General features: G+C 43.3%; 1 protein-coding gene across 1 annotated transcript in view; it reads left to right on the top strand.

The window, feature by feature from the left end:
• The window catches only part of il1rapl2 (interleukin 1 receptor accessory protein-like 2), a 270,711-nt gene that overhangs the window by 229,663 nt on the left and 21,760 nt on the right, over nt 1-19,288 (top strand). The window contains 1 exon segment of the mRNA XM_034543447.1: nt 15,650-15,782. Within this exon segment, the coding sequence (XP_034399338.1) occupies nt 15,650-15,782 (133 nt within the window).

The raw sequence follows: 19,288 nt of genomic DNA, 5'->3' as shown, positions 1-19,288 counted from the left end.
TGACATTCACTATTGAATGATATGAGACCGAAAACAAATGAGCTAAATGGAGAATGTTTAGATTGATTGATTTAGAGTGAAAATGTTAAGTCCATACATGCAAACACACGCCCACACACACACACACACACACACACACACACAGCAGTATCATGTGCCAGGATGATGCTGGCAGTGAAAGGCAGGGCGAGATAAAGAGGCATGGCTCTCTGTCTCCTCCTCCATTCTCCCCTCTCGTCTCCCTTCCTCGGCCTGTCTCTGTCTCCTTCCTCCTCGCCATCGCGTTTATCTCTCCACGCCTCCCTCTGTCCCTGCGAGGTGTCTGCCTCTATCTCCCTTTTCCTTTCCGTCCGCCTGTCCTCCCTTCACCGCTCGCCATATCTCCAACCGGGCCTTTGTCTTCCTTCTCTCGGCTCATTCGGTCCCGTCATTCATGTGTCTTAAAGTGGTGATGCGTCGCGTCATTATTCCCTTTCAAACTGTCACGGGGAGATAAAGTGTGTGTGTGGGTGGGGGGGTCTTTATATTGCAGTTGTTAGTCATCCTCAGACGTGTAATTCAGAGGAGGAGGATGCAGCACAATGGCTCCAAAGTGCCAAATGATCTGCAAAGAATAACGCCAACAACTTACCAGCCATTTATTTATTCATGTTTCACTTGCCCAGTTAAGTTGAAAAACCTTGTCCACAAGATAAAGACGGAATAATTGAGAGAAGTGAGAGGGTCAAAGATGGATCGAGGGGAAAGGGAAAACATTTAGAGAGAGCTCCCCCTAAAGTAGAAGAAGGACACAGAGAGAGGAAAGGAGTTGAGAAGGAAAAGTGAGTGTGGAATTTTCCATTGGGAATGCAGGAAAGTAGGAAAGAATGAAGGGGTGGAAGAGATGGAGGCAAGAGGAAAGGTGGATTGGGAGAAGAAACTAGGAAGAAATAAGTCAGGGCAAATGATGAAAGGGAGATAGGACTTGAGGAAGGACACACACACACACACACACACACACACACAATAAGACCAGTGCTAGTGTGGGAGTGTCTGCGTGGCCTCTTCATCACTGTCAACACACACACTGTTTCTGTCTCCATCGCTCTCTCGGTTCAACACACATAAGAAAGCACAGGGCGTCTGCTCTCACAGGAGCCGGAGAAACGGCCTGTTGGAAGAGATGAGAGAGGACAGAGGAGAGAGGACAGAGGACAGAGGACAGAGGAGAGAGGACAGAGGACAGAGGGACTGTGAGAGATGAGAGCATCGAAAGGGACTGAGAAAATAATTACAGGTGAGAGGACGATCGATCCGCGACGGAAAAAGCACGATAAAAAATGGATTGTGCTCCTTCTTTGGCCCCCGCTGTCATTTTGTCGTCTGGCGGCCCCGTAGGTATGGCAGACGGCAACCTTGATTGAGAAGGAGGAACCGATGGAGAGATTGGGAGAGAAAGGAACAAGAGGAGGGAGGAAGGAATGGAGGTGAGGCGGTCACCTTAAAGGCATAGTTCGGATGCTTTATAGGTGAGGTTGTATGAGGTACTGGTACAGCGTGCGACCTTCAGCAGATGGAGGTGGACACGCCCCCAGCTCATATAGACTTATTTTAGCCTCCTGAATGAAAGGCCCAAGTTAATGTCAGTTTAAGTGAGCTGAATTTATATTGTGTATATACTTGTGTCCACTTGGGGGCAGCGGGCCAAGCCGTAAACACCACAAAGACGTGTCTCCACCCCTGGTAATGTTTGGGCCGCTGCCTTTTCCCCCTTCAGGGATCAGCATCCATTTGGAGCTTCATTGATGTTCTGATCACCAGGAATGTCCGTCCAACATTTCATCTCTTTATATCCGTACCTTTGGCTGCTGAATTCTCCTCTACGTGAGAACCCAACTAGTACAAAAAGAAATATCGGGCCATAAAACTAAAACAATGAGCTAATGTAAACATCTTAATATTAACATTGTGTCACTGTGCAGCTTTAACACACTCCTACTGTAAGCCAAGAATACATGACTTCAAAGACTGGCGGTGTCGGCATGTTTTAATGCGGTGGATCTTCACCGGTCCAGAAGCAGTTAGGGTCAGGGTGACGTGGTTTTTAAAAGCGTTTCTATTGTGATGCATTGTCTGTGGAGTCGTACGTCCTCCATGTGGGAGACAAAGGACGTGTTCAGGCCTCGGCAGTATGTGACGAGCTTTTTGTGTTTGTGTCAGTCCTCCAGCCAGAGGACGTGGCTTCAAGAACACGTGTTAGAGAGCTGCTGCTCCATGGCGCTGACCGCTGACCTCTGACCTCTGACCTCTGACAATAACAGTCCGCTATGCTTTTGATTGAAAAGCATGCCGGGAGAGGTGAGACTGTAAATATTCATTCATTCGCAACGTTCATTTGTATAAAATCGCGATGGGAGGCTTTTGAGTAAGTTTGTCTGATTAGTTATTGGAGTAATTCAATAAGGCATGTTAAGCCTTGAGGCAGCATGGTGAAACCATAACAATATGGTATACGTACATCTGCCACAGGCATGGAGTCAGCCAGGTGTGTCAAAAGGTTCTCTACGGTTATTAACAAATGTGGGTGGACAGAGATCATAATTATATTAGAAGCATATCTACTTTTCCATGATGTTTGAGACCCTGAACTTATTTTCTTCAGGCAAAATCTCTACGATTTTGTTTGAGGTTGAATTTTAGCGACGCCTGTAGTTTATGACGGTGATCCGATGTGAGGTCAAAGGTCAGGGATGTCGTATGTGCACAGATTGTAAAGCCCTCTGATGCAAATTTGTAATTCGTGATATTGGGCTATACAAAATAAACTGAATTGAATTGAATTGAATTGAATCTAAGTCCAAATAGAGTTGTTCTCAACTCTAAAGTTGTCACTATGACTTATGGAGCCCAAACCGTTTGGTCACATGTCAAAGAACGAGAGCCGTCAATGGGAAATTATGCAGCGCAGAAGGCTTGGTTGGGATAGGATATTACTTTATTCATCCCCAAAGGGAAATTTAGTGAAGCAGCAGCAAACATGTTTATGTACAATAAAATAAAATAAAATAACAGGGCAGAAACATTAACAAATTTAAATAATAGAAGGAAATGAAAATGTAAAAATAAAATATGAAAAATGAAAGTGTATACATATTATTCATAATTTATTGAACACAGTTTTGAATAGTGAAGCAGTGAATGTGATGTGAGAAAAACCACATACGTAGACTCAAGGCTCTTCAAATTAAGAGCTTTTCAGAATATCTCTTTTTTTTTTTTCTTCTTCTTCTTCTTCTTCTTTGGTCCCAGAAAGCCGCCGTCCTAACAAAAACAGGAGTCCCTGCTGTTTGGTACACTGTGATCTCCGTGTCTCCATCACTGTCTAATTATTTCCCCCGCTGTCTCTCCTCTCTCCCGCTCTCTTCTTCAAACTCTCACTCGCTCTGTGGGAGAAGAATCCTGTGGAGCCAGAATTGGATTTTTATTAAGTAGAAATCCCCTTTGAAAATCTACCTAAACCCCTCTCTCTCTCTCTCTCTCTCTCTCTCTCCCCCCTCTCTCTCTCCCTCACTCTGTGTGTATGTGTGTGTGTGTGTGCGTGCACGTGTGTGCGTGTGCGTGTGTGTGTGTGTGTGCGTGTGCGTGTGCGTGTGTGCATGTCACTGAGATGATTAATGACTGCAGTGTGAGTGAGGTTGGATCTCCGCCATGCAGGAGAGTTTACAGGAGAGGATATGACTTATTCATAAATTTCTATATGTCAGTTATTAGAGATGTTTTATCAGATTTAATGCACGTGAGTTTATTGGAACACTTTTTCTCTACGAGATTGCTGAATCACAGATAGAGAATTCATACAAAATAATGGCAAAATTGTCTACAAATGGTCACAATCTACACAAAGCAACATAAATTAGACCTCATGAGGAACGTTGTTTTCTCATTTGAGTTAAATTTGAATTTGAGCGTACCTCTAAAACCCAGTAATGCGTTTCCTGCCCGGTTTAAGTGGCTCCACCGGAAGTTTGGCTGCAGACGAGAAAAACAGCTGCAAACCACCATTTTCTTAAATAAATGCACAAAGAATATTCTGACATATTTCTGTGAAGTGAAGTCGTTCCATAATCCTCGAGAGTTCCCCTAAAACAGGGACTTCCCTTGGTTGTGGGTGAATCCAGACCTCCAGCTGCGGATCATCTGAAACAAAGAGATTCATTCGTTTAGACAATAATGACTTTTAATGCTTAAAACGTTCTGTCTTTTTAATCCTCGTAACATTTTAATGAGTTTACCAATTCCTTCTTCTTGTGGATTATATGTTTAGCTGGTCTCAAGTTAATTTGACAAAAGTGCAACTGTGTAAAACGAGCGCGTGTTAGAAATAGAATAATAGAAAGAGAAAGAACAAGATAAGCAGATGAAAGCAGTCTTTGTACATGCACACATTCTCTGTGAAGCTTCATCCGTCTGTGAGTTGATTCATTATATGTGGATATGAGTTCTTCGTGTGCGTTTGGTCCCTGAAGGCAGCACTTTTTACCGCTCTTAACATTTTCACACATTGAACAGCTGTGGGAGCGGGAGCAAGGGGGGAGAAGCCAAAGAGGGGTCTTAAGTGGAATAGTTTGTTTCTATTACTTTTAGATGAGTGCTGGAGGTCAAGAGGTCGCTGACACTCACTCCGCTGCGACAATAGACAGCATTGCTCATCTTGACTGAGGAAAGGGTTCGTGACCTCGAGGCAGGGCTACACGGCAGGATGGTGCGCAACGTGGAAGTGCACTAATGCTTTGGCCGTTGCTTCAACTCGGGTTGCCTCAAAGGTACTTTTTAGGGGAAATTCTTGTATTTTTGGGGTTTAATTATAATGGTATTTCAGACTGAGGGCCATGTTAAATTGCACTTTCTTTTAGAGGTTCAGGGAAAGGGAGGCTTTGGCCAAATAAGTATAACAGGCATAGCGGTGGAAGCCTCGACAAGCTTTGAAAAATAACATTTGACTCAGGACACAACCTTTGAATTACATGTTGTTGCTAATTCAGTAAATCCATTCTACTGCTGGGGCAACTTGCCAGCTGACCAAATGAGCTGCCAATTCACCTGCATTAATAAAACCAACGCTAGCGCAGAAAACCAGCACTTTCTTCAGGTGGCGTCACAGTTTAAAGTCTAGTGCAGTTATCCCAAAGACAGGGTGGGAAATGGAAAGAAGGAGATAGCCGGTTAACTCAGCATAAATGTGTTTATTTGGTCTCATTTATTAAGTATTTAGCTTGTGTATGTTTTCAATAAAACCTGCATCAAAATAAGTTATGATATATCAAAGTTGACCTATTTTAAGATATATACGGCGGTAAAATGGTTAGGAGAGTCCAGATACGCTAAAAGTCACTCTTTTCATGATTTATAGATAAAGGTTTATGGTGAGTTGGTTATGGTTTGTCATTTTTAGGAAGTGGATCCCCAGAAAAAGGTTTGGGAAACTGGTCGAGCAGGACAGCGCTCTTACTTCTGTTCCCTTATAATAGTTTACTGGTTAACCAGCTGTTGCAGAGCTGTGTCCAAAACCACTCCATCATGCACTCGTTCACTTCTCCTTATTTATTGGACACAAAGTCATTTTCTTAATAGCTGGCAGTGAGTTGAAATTCCGGACACTTACACATCATATTTCACTTTGCGTCATCACGGACAGCTGTAGAGTCTGGTAACAGTGACAAAGCATTGCATTGTGGGATTGTTAGCAGGCAGTATTGTCTCATTCCATGGTGGAATATTTGACAGAACTACATTGTGGATACATTTTCCCACTCAGACTTTGGATTCTCAAATAAAATGTCAAATGAAGTACATAGGGAGTGAGTTCACACTGCTAGTTTAGTTAGCTAGCATGTAGCCTGGAAGTGGATCTGAATGCTAGTACGTTAGCTTCAGTAGCTAATCCACTTGGCTACCTTCTGTGTTTATACTCATCCCGATAGTTTAGACCTTGCCTACAATGTCTGGTTAAATAACCTGTAAAAGCGACCAACAATACTTTGTAACAACCCAAAGTATTTCTCTCCAGTCCTACAGTACCTGCAGCTGTCCAGCTGGGAATGCTACAATAATATGAACAGCCCGAAGCCACGCACAGAATCTAAATGGTCCAGTCACTTGTAGGCCTACAGCTGTTCAGGCGACAGATGACTCAAAACAACCCAGGAACCAAATTTAATTTGCAATCCTTCTTTTAGTCTACTTTGTTAACCATTGGCCCCGAGCTGGAGAAGTAGAACACTCTTGGATGGTTTGGGACCCCTCGGGTAACAGCTGTCAGTCAGCCATCACCTGCCACCCAGTTCTGTCATGAAACCCCCCCCCAACACACACCCACTGAGACCAAAACTATTAGCACTCCGAACCTCAAGTGGGCTCGCTTGCATTTTTCTTTCCTCCATCCTTTATTTTACTTCCCCCGTTGATTCTCGCTTCTTTATTCAGCTCACAGTCAACCGCCCTCAAGGCCACAACCATCTGCTCATTCCTATATCATTTTTATTCATATTTGTCTGTCGAAATTCCAGTGGTGGCAGGTGATTATTTACCTGGGTTGGACTGAAGGTACCAAGGGCCTCTGCTTAGACACACAGTTATGAGGTGCACCCTGACAATCTGATGTAGAGCAATGCCAGAGTCCTGCCGTTAATGTTATCTATGTATAGGTTTGTGTTGGCACTGTCAGAAGAGATTTAACCCGATGTTCATTTTGTTGTGGCTGTTTGGTCATATTGTGCTAAACTGCATTAGGGATTGCTAATATTTGAGCCCCCCAGTTTGTACACAAATACACAATAAGGGCTTTATAATGTGCACAGCATACGACATCCTTGGACCTTCGCATCTGAAAAGGAAAAACTCCCCAAATAAAACCTTTTGTAGTTGCATGATAATCGAATGATAATGATAATTGTGATAGAAATTTGAATTTCTCATAGACTTCTATACAATCAGACTTCTTTTTGCAAAATAAACCCCAAAACAAACCAAGAGTCGCCCCCTGATGGCCTTTAGAGATAATGCAGTTTTAAGGCCCTTCGACTTTGGCTTCACTTTAAAGAACCTTGAGTTGGCGGCTGGACTTACTGAATGTGTAAAGAGGCAACTGTTTGCCAAAGCGTTATTACACTGCCCCGAAGTGGCCAAAACCACCGATGAACTCCATCGTCTGAAGTTATTGTTAGCTGGATGGAAAAATATGTTCTTGTCCTTTCTGGTGTCATTCTGTTCCATGGTTTACGAAGGAAAATATGAATCAGTGAAAACGTTGCTGACTGCAAGTACACACTGTGGAGGCTAATCAGAGGTTGTCCTGTGAGTTTATGGTAATCACCATGTTAAAATGAACATGTTAAAATGAACATGCTAATGATTTACCTTTGCTAAAGCGACACTCAGAGATATACTTTGGAAAACTGGGAGAAAACTCGCGATATCAGCTGTGAATGTGTCGGTGACGTTGGATTTAAAACAAGCCCCTCGTGAGACTGGTCATTTAATTAACCTTGTCAAGCATATCTGCATTAATCGCCAATCTAATTTCATCTGTTAATTTAAAACTGTTCTTATTAAGGCCAGCCCCCCAGCCAATCAAATGTCAGGTATAGACGCATAAAGGACTTGGTTAATTAGAGCTGTCAGGAAATGGCCAAATATGGACAAAGAGGGAGGCTGGATTTCCTTGTATTACTTTCCTGAGAGAGAGTTATTAATTCTCTGGGAATCACCTCAGGTTGTATGAATGTGTGTGTGTGTGTGTGTGTGTCTGTGTGTGTGTGTGTGTGTGTGTGTGTGTGTGTGTGTGTGTGTGTGTGTGTGTGTCTCCGTGGACGATGAAGGAGGGGGCTCAAAAGACAGATGAAGTCAGATAAGAGAGACAGAAAAAAATGGAAGATAGAGAAAATATTTAGTTTATTCAGAATAATAATAATATTTTACTTTGTGGCAGCCTCATTTCCTGTTAGACAGGAAATTGAGCCTTGGCATTTCAAGAAGTGATTCTCCATCTCATATTTATCAAATAATACTCCAGTGAAATTGTAATGTCAAATTCTATTGAAGGTCTGCACATGGGCTCTCTGGAGAATTCATCTCTTCATCAATGGAAAGTATATTATGAAACTATTTTAAATTAGCTACTTCAAGTTTTAAACATGCTTTTTTTTAGCCATTTCTATTTTCAATATATAAAAAAACGATAATTTGAACTGGAACAGATCGGGTTACTGTGGATATGTGTGTGTGTGTGTGTGTGTGTGTGTGTGTGTGTGTGTGTGTGTGTGTGTGTGTGTGTGTGTGTGTGCGTGTGTGTGTGTGCGTGTGTGTGTGTGTGTGTGTGTGTGTGTGTGTGTGTGTGTGTACATGCATAAATATATTAATTGCACATCAATGCAACCCGCTGGTATCATAATGTAAACTATGTTTAGGAGGACTCTTTTCTAAACCATGCAGGGAAGAAAAGTCCTCCTATTTGTTCCCTTTGGAAATGTTATTGCAAAGACTTATTAAAAGAGAAAAGACAAACACAGCAGCATTGTACAGAAGATTTCTGGAACATGAATACTGAGTACTTTGAGTATTGCACGGTGAAAAAGAAAACTTACATCCACTCGATCTGTTGAGGAAGGCAGAAGTTCTCCTTTTGCCTGACCTACTGCCTTCTGGGCATTAAATCACCCCCAGAAATCATAATAAATATAGTTAAATCATATTTAGCTTAGCATAAAGAACTGCAAAGTCTCTTTAGATGCAGCAGCTCTCCTGAAACAATGTGTCCTGTTAATGTTTTCATTTGTGTGTACGGATTAAGAAATAAAAGGAGAGAGAGATCCAATCTGCTGATTAGCTGTTTCTCCCTCGGACAGCTGGAGTGCAGGACCGTTCCATTTCGTATCGATGGTCTCACCATCGAGCTCAAATCACATGCGCATCTGTCAGAACGGAACATTGTGACCCAGTGCTCATGGGTCCGCCACGGGGACATCGTGTTCATACACGGACCGGGATGCAATTAGCGTTTCAGGTGAGCACAAATAGAAACTATTTGCCAACTGAAGAAAAACCACGACACACAGCGTGTGTGTGACGAAGTGATTCACGGGGAAGTGCGGCGCAACAGCATCGCCACTCTCGACAGAGATGGAGAACTCGAGGACTCTGAAACCTGCAAACTGTCGTTGGCACTCAGGACTTTGGAGCCGCGTCACTGTCGCGTGCACGGATCCCTAAAAATAGCACAGATTGAAAATGAAACGGGCATAATTTGTTGGAGGCGGGATGTGTGTAAATAGACTAAATGACCGAGTGAACAGCCTCCCAGGTTACAGCTGAGCTGGGCTTGTGTGTAAGTGTGTGTGTGTGTGTGTTGTGTGTTGTGTGTACGTGTGTGTTGTGTGTACGTGTGTGTGTGCGTGTGTGTGTGGCACCATCTGTGTTGCCATGTGCAGCTGTGCTCCCTTGGAGCCCAAGACCCAAAACTCAGCTGTTACCAAGACAACCCCCATACACCCAGTACCTGGTCCACACACATACACACGCATGCACGCACGCACACGCATACACACACACACACACACACACAGTGTTCAAACCACCTAAAGGTCTTACACTGTGTGTGCTTTTAAGTGAGCAGATAGACAGAGACGTAAGAGATCTGAGATACACATACATGTATGTATGTGTGTGTGTGTGTGTGTGTGTGTGTGTGTGTGTGATATGTAGATGTCTCTACTGAAATATAGATGTGGTAGTTTTCTACTGCTTTCAGTCTCTAATCAAGCACACCTATTCTGTGGCAGACAGACTGTCCCATCAGACCCCCGATATGCATAAAGCAGGGTGATTGGCAGCTGGACCCCCTCCAAGACATAAAACTCATCAGGTTGTTAGAAAATATCAGAAGAAAAAACTACACAGGATGACATTTAAGCACGGAAATGAACTAAAACTCTCAAATGATTTACTAAACTGTACAGTGCACATCACTGTCCATGTATCCAAACTTTTCCTGCCACACACACTCCTTTCTCTGACTTCACAAGTCTGATCTCATATTGATGACGGGGCTCTGAGCCCTGATGTGCTCAAGGATTCTAATGATGTTGGTGTACTCTTCTACAGTCAGCAGTCAGCTCTCCTGGCCGCCTGGCAGAATGAAGCCAATGAACTCATTGTGTTCACATCCTGGTCTTAGATACTCTCTCCACCACCAAACTAGCAATTCCTTTGGGAATCAATGGCGTTTAATTGATTTCACTCCATTTACCTTTATTCGTACTGTCGTTATTGTACTCCATTTGAAACTGCATTCAGCTACAGCCTCGGGAAGGGAGTGGCTTTTGGCTAATTGTATTATGTCATACAAACAAAAAATGGTAATTGTCTAGCAATTATATGCTCTCTGTGAACTCAGTCTTCTCACCACCTCCCATATGTGAGCATATGTGAGCACAGATCCTGACCTCAAGGCCGAGCACCATGTGTATGTGACAAGAGTTTTGAGGCAAGAATTGATAATTGGCGCTCCTAAATTAAAGCCCGGCTACACTCGGCTCATTAAGACCGCGGGTGGGTTTTTCCCCACCGCGCGCAGCTCTCTGTTTGTAGCTCTACAGCTCCGAAGTCAGATTGGAGTGGAAGAGATCAGTGCGTCGGTTAGGTCCATGTCACTGGAGCATGCTGTTGCATTAGCAATGTGCTTATGCGCGCCTCATCCGGCTGCAGCTAGCTGTCAAAGGTTCTTTGCTGCAACAACTCATCGGCATGAAAAGAGCAGCAGACGTGAGGTGGAGGCCGGGCGCTCCTCCCCCAGCAGTCATCTTTCTGTCCGTCAGCTTGCCTACGTGTCTTGACGGGAACACAGAACCACTGATATCTTCTACGTTAGCACGCTCCACGCTAACAGGATACTCAAAGACTGCTAGAGAGGGATGCAACATCACACTTTCTCCCCTTAGCTACTCTGAAACCAACTCGCAGGGACCTGGTTGAAATCAATTTATGAACCTCTCTGCGTGGCACTGATAAGCTCATTGCTCCTCATTGTGTGAGGTAACGCGAGGCTGTTCTGTAGCCATCAACTTATAACTGTGTGTGGGGACGTCACACACCAACACAATTGTTAGCCTTCAGGAGATGACATTGTTCCCTGTGTCAACTAGTGGTTGAGCAAATCACTTCATCTCTCAGGAGTATTGTTGGAGTATTCACCTTCTGCTGCGTGTCTTATTCCGCCTGTTCCTGAACGAGCCATCCCTGCTAAAATGAACGCACTGCAATTCGTAGATATAAGTATTTCATCATGTTTTCCTAAACCTAACTAAGCATTTCATGTTGTTTTCCTAAACCTAACTAAGTATTTCATGTTGTTTTCCTAAACCTAACTAAGTATTTCATGATAATATTGTTTTCCTAAACCTAACTAAGTATTTCATCATGTTTTCCTAAACCTAACTAAGTATTTCATAATCATGTTGTTTTCCTAAACCTAACTAAGTATTTCATAATCATGTTTTCCTAAACCTAACTAAGTATTTTATAATCATGTTGTTTTCCTAAACCTAACTAAGTATTTCATCATGTTTTCCTAAACCTAACTAAGTATTTCATCATGTTTTCCTAAACCTAACTAAGTATTTCATAATCATGTTTTCCTAAACCTAACTAAGTATTTCATCATGTTTTCCTAAACCTAACTAAGTATTTCATCATGTTTTCCTAAACCTAACTAAGTATTTCATCATGTTTTCCTAAACCTAACTAAGTATTTCATGTTGTTTTCCTAAACCTAACTAAGTATTTCATAATCATGTTTTCCTAAACCTAACTAAGTATTTCATCATGTTTTCCTAAACCTAACTAAGTATTTCATCATGTTTTCCTAAACCTAACTAAGTATTTCATCATGTTTTCCTAAACCTAACTAAGTATTTCATGTTGTTTTCCTAAACCTAACTAAGTATTTCATCATGTTTTCCTAAACCTAACTAAGTATTTCATGTTGTTTTCCTAAACCTAACTAAGTATTTCATGTTGTTTTCCTAAACCTAATGGAGTAGTGTTGTTCCCTAAACCTATCCAACTTGTCTCCTGTGAAGACTGTGTAGTTGTGAAGTTTATTCTGAAAAGACTACAAGCATGTGCATAACTTCTGGTGAGCTACTGTGCGACCCGTGGTATGCGTATGCGTATGCGTATGCGTATGCGTAAGCGTCTGCAGCCACATCATCTGACCCTCGTGTCCTCCTTGGCCTTCATGCAGCTGTCTCCTGCCTGTGAACCTCTGGAACCACTGGATCAACCGTAAACTGGGCACCTCTCGTCTTCACTGCGGCGCACCGCCTCCACTGCTCCCCTGACGCTATCAATTTCAATAACCTTTACTTAATGTTAATGCTGGTAATAAGTAGGCCAAGGTTTAATGAAGGGGCTGAATCACAGATGACAAAATTATGAAAACGAATCGCAGTCGAAGTCTATTAACTTCAGCCCTTTCTTGTCATGCAGACTTGTCAAGTCAACGGATGTCGTGTGTGTGTGTGTGTGTGTGTGTGTGTGTGTGTGTGTGTGTGTGTGTGTGTGTGTCAGTGTGATCCATTTCCCACATTAAGGGTTTTCTTACAACCCTTCAACGAGCTGTTCTTGTTCCGTCTGCCACAACAGTGTTTAGTGTTTAACAACGATTTATTTCTTGCTATTTCAAAATTAATTTGATTATTTCACCTCTGACATTTTTCAGAGACAAGATATTGATATTTAAAAAAAGGGCAAGGGCAAGGCAGAGGAGAGAGGAAAGACTGAGGAAGCATAGAGGGTGAATAATAGCAAAGAGGGGAGACAATGAGAGAAGAATAAGGAGGAGAGGAGACAGATTTCAGTGGAAAGCCAGGAAAGAACTAATGATGTGAAAAGCAGCTCCGATGGCGACAGAGGAAGCAAAGCAGACGCGCCGTGTTTCTATGAGTTCCCTCTGTCCTCATGTATATGAACCATCACTTTCTCCAGGAATTTGGGATCTTGCCAGTTCCAAAATCTATATAAACCAGAACATGGTATATTCACGGAGAAATTCCTACCTTTTGCGCATGAAAATAATAATTTAGTAGTTATATGGCAGAGAATGATTTGAGATTTGAGCTTGAGTTTGATGTTCAAACAGCATATCGATGTTGGAATAAATAAAGTGTCTCTCAATTTCTAAGGTTTGGTGCTGAATGCTTTATGATTCATGAAATAAATAAGAGTTCATTAATGTTTTTTTCTTTCCAAATGGCTTTTTGTTGAATTTTTGTAAAGAAAATCTGAATGAGTTTTTGCTTTCTGCTAAACAATACTAATCTCAACCCAAACCCTGATCTTTTCACAATGATCAACGTTCAGCATCACGTTGGGGAGCCTGAGACAAAGGAATCCAAATCAGAGGGAGAATTCTACGTGAGCTCTCAGCAACACCTTCCACGTCATTGTGGATATGAAGAATATTAGTGCGGCTTTAAATAGATATATTACCGGGCGTTAGAGACTGGAGCTGAGGTTTCATGTAACGCTTATGTTATGATTTGTGGTTCTGACCCTCTGTACCTTGCGCTAATAATTGTTATTTTGTTTGCCATAATTTGCCTGCAAAGAACAGTGGACCTAAAACGTCAACGTCCTAATTAAATCGAATTGGAGAAAACACTCACAACAGAGGCGCTAAATGGAAGGCGAGTGCAGAGCGACCAGAGTGGTGCTGTGTGCGTCCTGTTTCAGTCGGGTCACAACACAGAAAGATGAGGTGAGAACCGACGACGGGGAAACGACCTCAAAGGGAAACAGAGGTCGCCGTGTGACAACCAGGTAGATCCTCTCGCTCGTCAGAGGAGGAACCGAGGGCTGGAGCAGGGCCTGCTTCTCTGGGCGGGACCTCCGCGTTGGGAATGTACAGAGACTGGAACCACCGCCTTTGACTCATGAGTCATGTTACTTTTTCCCTGACATCCTCACTCGTGATTGGATAGAGCGGGCGCTTCGTGCAGGCTTTCACACCCGTTGAAACGGGGACGTCGAGGTGTGAAGGCACCAAGTGGTGACGCGGCGCCTTGAGAGAGCTCCCCGTCAATCATCACTTTGAGACTAATGGAAACAACACAGCGCCTCCCTTTGCTTTTTTTAAATTTGTATTTTGATTTTTTACTTATAAACACCTTGCTGCTTTAGCAGTGAATAGACATGATGACTCCGCTAGGCTTTATGAGACTGGAGTTCAGGGTATAGTTGTGATTGAGCTGACACACACACACACACACACACACACACACACACACACACACTCACACAGCACCAGGCGCAACCCACACACAAACCCTCGTGCAGCACAAGTGCAAACAAAGTTGATGATTTTAATCACCATAACACGCTGCGAACACAAACACGCCCTCGGGGTACTAATCAATTACTGCAGGAGCGCACAAACACACTCCTACATACACACACCGGGGCAGAAACACACTCACGCTAAACTACTCCTTCAGATTCAGTTTTTGCCACTTGATGTTTATTCAACCTTTAGAACCAGTTTTACCTTCGCTGCCCTTTCACACAAAAAAAGAAAAGTGCGTCTGAACGCACGGACACACGTCAGCGTTCAGTCGACAACAAGACGCGGCGTTAGGGTCTCGGTCCTGGATAGAGCGCTGATAGAGCTATCATTATGATAATACCGAGGTCTATCATAATTATCTGCTAATTGACTGCCTAACGAGGTAGCGCTCGCTAGAATGCTCATTAATACTCCATCATCACCACTGATAGCTGTAATCACAGAGCTGGTGGTTCCAAGGTCTTACAGGAGTGTGTGTGTGAGAGAGCACGAGTGGATACTGTCTGCTTAAGTGTGTGTGTGTGTGTCTGTGTGTGTGTGTGTGTGTGTGTGTGTGTGTGTGTGTGTGTGTGCGTGTGTGTGTGTGTGTCTGTGTGTGTGAGCGCTTCTAGCATTGTCCAGTCTTTCTTTCAGCAGTAATATATTATAAGTACTGTACCACAGAGCCTGTTGTATTTAGCATTTATGGATAGCCTACAATAGCCCATGTTTTGCCTTTTTTGGCATCTAGATGGATAGAAAGATGAATAGATGGCGGCTGTCACTATTAAAAAAGTGTGTGCTAATCCATGAGGTCGGACTTAGTCTGCGGTGGATATTTAAACAATAATAATCGTCACGTCATCATAAATGTTTCGTAGGCACTGGGTATAACAACGTTATGTTAATAAACATAACCTAAATAGCCTGTTTAAACTTAATAAACTAAAGTTACGAGTGGGACTTGATAGACTAACATTGCACTGATATGGAACGCTCAGATAAATGTAAACAGGTGTACAGTACATTCTAGCTCAATACAGTACACCCCGTGACTCACTCGCAACCAATCAGAATGCTTGATTTCATCTACCCGTATTATAAATGACACATATTGCTATGTGCAGACGTTGCAGAAGGCAAAAACGTTCAAAAAGGTCATCATTGGCAGAGTCGTCCAATATCCTGTATGATAATAGGGTTGATTCCATCAGACTCCCCACTTCCTTCCTTAACCTTCTCTCCTGGTGGACGTGTGTGTGTATCGTAACAGTGTTGTGGCTTGTGTTGCAGGTATGCCCCTCAGTCTGGACTGCAAGGCGTTTTTTGGCTACAGCGGAGAGAACAGAAGGCCTATTGTCTACTGGATGAAAGGAGAAAAGTTTGTCGAAGAGCTCGCGGGACACATTAAAGAAAGTGAAGTCAGGTAAAGACACCGGCGTCAGACTGATCGTGAACCCTCAGCCACGTACGGTGTGTATCCCTCATCCTCTGCTGGAGGAGACTTCAATTCATATTTAGGGACAATAAATACACGGCAGCAGGTGTAAACCGGAGATGAACCAAAATACAGAAAATACAAGTGATTATACGTAATACTGTGAGGCACTGCATGGCAGTGTGGTATGAATTACAGCCTCTCAGGTTTACAGGGTTCTATTGCAAATTAATTTCTGGAGAAGAAAGAAGAAAAAAAGAAAAGGCTTGAGTGCAGCTGCACTCCTCACACTGTCAGTATCTAATTTGCTGTCGTATGATTTATGACTCATTGAGGGCTCTGACGGATTTCTCCTCAACTTTCCGTGAAAAAAAAGAAAAATTATGAATACTAATAATAACGTTAAATTGAATTCATTTTCTCCCCTATTGGGTAAAATTACAGTAGGCTCCATGGGGGAAAAACCTGATTGCCAGCGGGGTGTCCAATATCATTAAAACTACCTGCCAGATCCCCATTGAAACCATCAGAACGCTCACATATGCACACACCAACACACACACACACACACACACATGTGGAGCATGGGAACATTACTTTTGCAGATATATACGTTATACCTAAAAACAGAACCCTCAATACTGATAGAGATGGAATGAGGTGTGCAGGGTTAGAGCACATGACTGGAGGCAGACTTTAAAACTCTACCTGTTGATCCCTGTAACGTTCCATTTATTGACACTTTTTAGTGTTGCAAAATCAGCGAGCAGCACTCGAGTTACGGGGCATTGCAGCACTTCCTGTGCACTTGAGTGCTGCTCGCTGATTATAGTGGATGTTAAGCACACACTTTTTTTTATGGCTTAACTGTCGGACTTGGTCTTCTCTTTCAACCAAATGTGACTAAGCCGTGGATTTATCGCCATGAATCCTCTGACCACTTGGGCTTGTCCAGGGTTTGAACTACACCTTTCTTGCACAGGTTACTCTCTTTAATGGATACGAGCAATTCAAGGGTCGGAGATATACAGTGATGGCACGTTGATTCATCTGTAAATGACAGTAAATGGACACTCTGTCGTTTAAAAGTTAGAAGTTTAAACAGTGATTCGGTTTGGCTAATTTGAACAGCCTCTCTACTTTCACATGGTACGGCAGTTTCCCCCAGAGTGCCCCTTCTCCATTGCAATGGCGGCCTGTGAAGAGTCTGGCGGGGATAAGTGCACCACAAGGACTCTGACCCTCCTGGGTTCACCGCTTCTCCTCTTTCCATGTTATTGTTCCACCGGCCCCCTTTTTGAGCGATGCTGCTCGACGATGCCTTCTGGTGTGACAGCACGGAAAAGACACGACTATAATTGGGTTCGCTTTGGACTTTAGCCATCGACACTAACTTCCTAACCCTGGAAGAAGTTAAAGCCCTTATTATTAAAAAAAGTTTTTTTAGTAGTAAAATCTAGGCAAAATATTCTCTCCTACCCAAAACCCTTCATATGCTATGTCATCAACTCAGCCCACCAATGATAATGTGAATGTTCATTCCTCCCTCGAGGGAAATCCTGTTCCCTCGTCCACTGGCTGCCTCCACAGGGAGGTCAGAGGTCACGGTCAGCTACTTAGCAGCAGCCCTGGAGCCGGCCGGACTTCAGTGTCAGTCCTCAGTGTTCCGTGGGCACTTCGGCAGGAGCTGCGCCTGCTGACCTGCTGGAGCTTGAACCCGGCGTTCTCCATTCGAAGGACGGTCCATGGAACCGCTGAGCCGACTCAGTGGCCTCTGGAAACGTTCTCTCCCAGAAGGAAATGGTGTCGTCGAGCGTGCACGAGGATGAGTGTTTAAACTTGAAACTAATCATGCCCCGTGGTATTAAATTAACCTTTGCCTGATGAGTTCTCCCTCTATCAGTCCAGTCCTCCTCTAATCCGATCGCATCACATCGCTACTCCAGATTCAACAATGGCGCAGACTCCCGCTGTGTTGCACATTCATCTGTCCACGTTTTGGTGCCCACCTCCCACCCTGCTGCAGTGGCGGCCGTTTGGACTGTGTGTGTGTGTGTGTGTGTGTGTGTGTGTGTGTGTGTGTGTGAGAGGACTGTTGACGCTCTCCGCTCATTATTACGACACCACCTAGAGATGCGGCCACCTGTGAATATACGCGACCGACAGGAAGTTTCAGAATTTTTTTTTAACCCACTCTCGTCTTTGAAGGGCTCTCCTTCTGAAAACCTGCATCTGTCTCCGTCATGAATTATTTTTTCTTTTTTTTTAAAAAATATGCCCAAACACACCACCAACATCATATATATATTCTATATTGAAGTGGTTGGCACTTCAATGGTCCAGCCACTCAACAATTCTGCAACTCAGCTATGAAAGTTGGCAGTTCGATCATGTGCAATGAATTTGCAATTGCAATATTTCTATTTGGGCCGATGCTTCCTTCATATTTTTACTTGAAAGCAGCGCTGGCCAATACAGTGTCAAGTGGTGTGGAGAGGCTCCTTTATCTGCTTGAAATTCACATCAGCAGTGCAATCCCTGTCTTATGGATTGTTTCATGGATTGGAGTTCCATTCATACATTGTCATATTCATGTAATGTGTTTATGTAACTCTGTAACTCTGTTCATTCTGTACACATGACATCTATTGCTTCTGTCCATCCGGGGAGAGGGATCCTCCTCTGTTGCTCTCCTGAAGGGTTCTTCCCTTTTTTCCCTGTGAAAGGTTATTTTTGGGGAGTTTTTCCTGATCCGATGTGAGGTCAAAGGTCAGGGATGTCATTTGTGTACAGATTGTAAAGCCCTCTGAGGATAATTTGTAATTTGTGATATTGGGCTATACAAAATAAACTGAATTGAATTGAGGTTCTTTTAACCAGAGAAATACTTCTTTTTTTAAAAATCTTAAATACAGTCATAATCAGGGACTGTGGCATTATCTTTTAATAACTTTGGAAGATATACCAGGAATACTACTGAGAAAGTGGAGTCTGCCTGTATCACAGCGTGTATCGGTCCATGTGGTTGCACACTGCTACAAAGGAAGAGCCTTGTCAACATACTTGAAGGGGCGAATTCACAAAAGCACGGCTTTCGTGAATGCTAGAATCGCTTAAATGGAACAAAAAGAAGCCGCGTAACGCACCCACAAAGAGTGTAATGCACCCACAAAGAGTGTAACGCACCCACAAAGAGTGTAATGCACCCACAAAGAGTGTAACGCACCCACAAAGAGTGTAACGCACCCACAAAGAGTGTAATGCACCCACAAAGAGTGTAACGCACCCACAAAGAGTGTAACGCACAAAGAGTGTAACGCACCCACAAAGAGCAAAGAGTGTAGCGCACCCACAAAGAGTGTAACGCACCCACAAAGCGTGTAACGCACCCACGCACCCACAAAGAGCAAAGAGTGTAACGCACCCACAAAGAGTGTAACGCACCCACGCACCCACAAAGAGCAAAGAGTGTAAAGCACCCACAAAGAGTGTAA

This window comes from Cyclopterus lumpus, chromosome 10, assembly GCF_009769545.1.
Source record: "Cyclopterus lumpus isolate fCycLum1 chromosome 10, fCycLum1.pri, whole genome shotgun sequence".
In the NCBI taxonomy this organism is placed as follows: Eukaryota; Metazoa; Chordata; class Actinopteri; order Perciformes; family Cyclopteridae; genus Cyclopterus; species Cyclopterus lumpus.
Note: the sequence above shows the minus strand (reverse complement) of the source record. Positions and strands in the feature narration are given on the sequence as shown.